At 41.6% G+C, this 2448-nt stretch overlaps 1 protein-coding gene across 3 annotated transcripts in view; it reads right to left on the bottom strand.

Moving 5' to 3' along the window:
• Positions 1-2217: 2217 nt before the first annotated feature.
• CENPC (centromere protein C) overlaps positions 2218-2448 on the bottom strand; it is a 70202-nt gene continuing 69971 nt past the window's right edge. For all 3 annotated transcript variants that reach the window (XM_019534203.1, XM_019534205.1, XM_019534204.1), the window contains exon 19: positions 2218-2442. In XM_019534203.1, coding sequence (XP_019389748.1) covers positions 2418-2442 — 25 coding nt within the window. In that variant the 3' untranslated portion in view covers positions 2218-2417. The remainder of the gene's footprint in view (positions 2443-2448) is intronic.

Genomic DNA, 2448 nt, shown 5'->3' with positions numbered 1-2448 from the left:
GCATGCCTCTTGCCTCATGTCAAACCCATTTGAGGTGGGGGATGGGGCTGGGCAGAGCAGGGACAGCAAGGGTCCCCCATATAGTCCCCTCCCCCCTCCTCCAGCCCCCCTCAACCCCAAACTTACAGCACTGGAGCCCTGATGCTGCACTGTATGGTAGGCCACAGGTTCAGTTCAGCATCAGGGTGAGGGGCCAACCACAGAGACACTCTGGCAGCCAGAGTGTCTGCGTGGAGGACCCAGCCTCTGGTTGCCTCAGGGCATGCCCTGCCCTGCTTTTTTAACCTTCCTTTTTCTTAGACCCCAGGAGCCTAATTTTCTCCCTGCGCTGCAACATTTTTTTGTTCCTGCATGTGCCGCTTGCCCCGTCTCATAGGAGTTTGAGACAGGGCCGGAGGCACATCCACGCTTGTCTGGACATGCCGGCTGAGTTTTAAGTAACGTTCTTGGGGGTTGGGGGGGGTTGCTTGCTTGTTTGTTTTTACACCTGCAAGCACCCATGGGCAAAAACCAAAGTCAGTGCCTACGGAGTATGTGATGTGAATAAATATAGTGATACTTGTAGCCAGGAGCCAGTACTCCATGTATGTGTGATCCATGTTACAAGATGCAGTAAAGGTAAGAAAACATGCCCCCCCCCCCACACACACACACAGAGCCTGATTGATTAAACAACTGACCATTGAAGACAGTGGAAGTTTGGGGAGTGAGATTGAGCAGCTACAGCACTGAAACTGTGGGTTTAAACAATGTTCTTACAGATAGGATGCAAAAAGGAATTTTCCCCAGCAGTTTGGATGGCAGGAGACTGGAAACCAGTTTGAAAGCAATCTCCAAAACTTCGTCCTCTCCATCTTCTCAGTGAGTTTTATATAAGTTTTTAGCAGAATTTACCCCTATTCAGGGAACAATTTTTTTTTCTCCCAAAGCTCTAAGGTTCCTGTCTGTTTTGCTCTAGATTCCTAGTCTCTAAACACTAGACAGCACTGTCTCAATCCAGCCCACAGGGTATAAACTAAATGCTGTAAAGATGTTTTATTTTCAAAAAGTATTCACAGCTTACCTCAACCCAGTTCAGATTTTAAATATTTCTGGGGTGAATTGACTTTTACTACCAATAGTAAAGATTTCTGTGAAGATGAGCTCGTTGCTGTAGAATTAATAATAGATCTATGCAGATTGATATTCCCAGGAGATAAAAGGAAAGGAAAATTATTAAAAACTGATGCTTCAAGCAAATGAAAAACTAATGGACCATATTTTCCTGAGGGGATGGGAGGTGCTTTCATTTTATTTTATTCTGATGACTATCTTAGACCTGCCATAATGGGTAATGCTTAGAGATCACTAGCTCCAACTAATAGGAAACATCTTCTAGATTTCAGAAAGCATGCTGAAGGTGATGCAAGTCAGATACTTCATAGTTTGAGACAGGAGTAAAGGCTCTGGAATTTAACTATAATTTGCAGTCTCGCTCCAAAATGCAAGAAAATGTTTGCAAATTCAAATTTCAGCATGGACCTCGTGCGTGTTTTATATGAAGCATATAAGCCTAGTTGCATTCCAATAGCTCAACTCAAGACCAAAAATTATCGGAAGACTAAAAGATAGGATTCTCAAATTGCCCACTACTGGCCTAATTCTGCTCACACAGGGTATGTTTACACGTGCATTTACTGTGCAGAAACTGAGACAGGGCACATTTACACATGCAGTTACTCCGCAGCAAGCATTTTTTAAGTTGACATCTACATGTGCAGCTGCTAAAGCACAGTAATGCCTTACTAACTAGTAAAGTTAGCCCCAAGTCAGTCCACACTTACAGTGTTACCGCGCAATAACTAATCGGGCATAAATTTGATACCTGCATGATGCAGGTATCAAATTTATGCCCAAGTCAGCTTAAGTCACCATATTTACTGCGCAATAAGGGCATGCGCATGTAGACGTGCATCGTAATTTTCGGTTACTGAGCTATAACCTGAATTCCTGTGCAGTAGATGTGCTCGTGTAGATGCACCCATGTTGATCAAATTACCACTGATTTCAATAGTTTTAAACCAGTCTAGAATATTGGTTTCACCAAAGTGACCCAGATTTTTACCATGACAAGCAGGATGTTGACTGTTTTCATTAAGTATCTAGATTTTCTTAAAATGCCAGAAAGTACGTTCTTTCAGTGTGCTTAAAAAACAAAAACTAAGACTGATTTACACAAATTTTAACATTTATTAATATAAAACCAGAAAAATTGTATCCATTTATATATTCCACAAATTAACAATTTACAGGTGAACAGGTCTGTTCCAATATCCATGAAACAAGATATCCAAGACTGAAGGAAATTTCACTTTTAACATAATAATGGAACTATTTACAATATCCAGTGCAAGATGATCTGCAATTTGCTGGTAAGGCTAAAAGGAATCTCTTATGATTGGCCTAAAA

This window comes from Crocodylus porosus, unplaced genomic scaffold, assembly GCF_001723895.1.
Source record: "Crocodylus porosus isolate Cpor-Errol unplaced genomic scaffold, CroPor_comp1, whole genome shotgun sequence".
Classification (NCBI taxonomy): Eukaryota; Metazoa; Chordata; order Crocodylia; family Crocodylidae; genus Crocodylus; species Crocodylus porosus.
The sequence above is the reverse complement of the archived record's forward strand: the minus strand, read 5'-3'. Positions and strand labels throughout refer to the sequence as shown.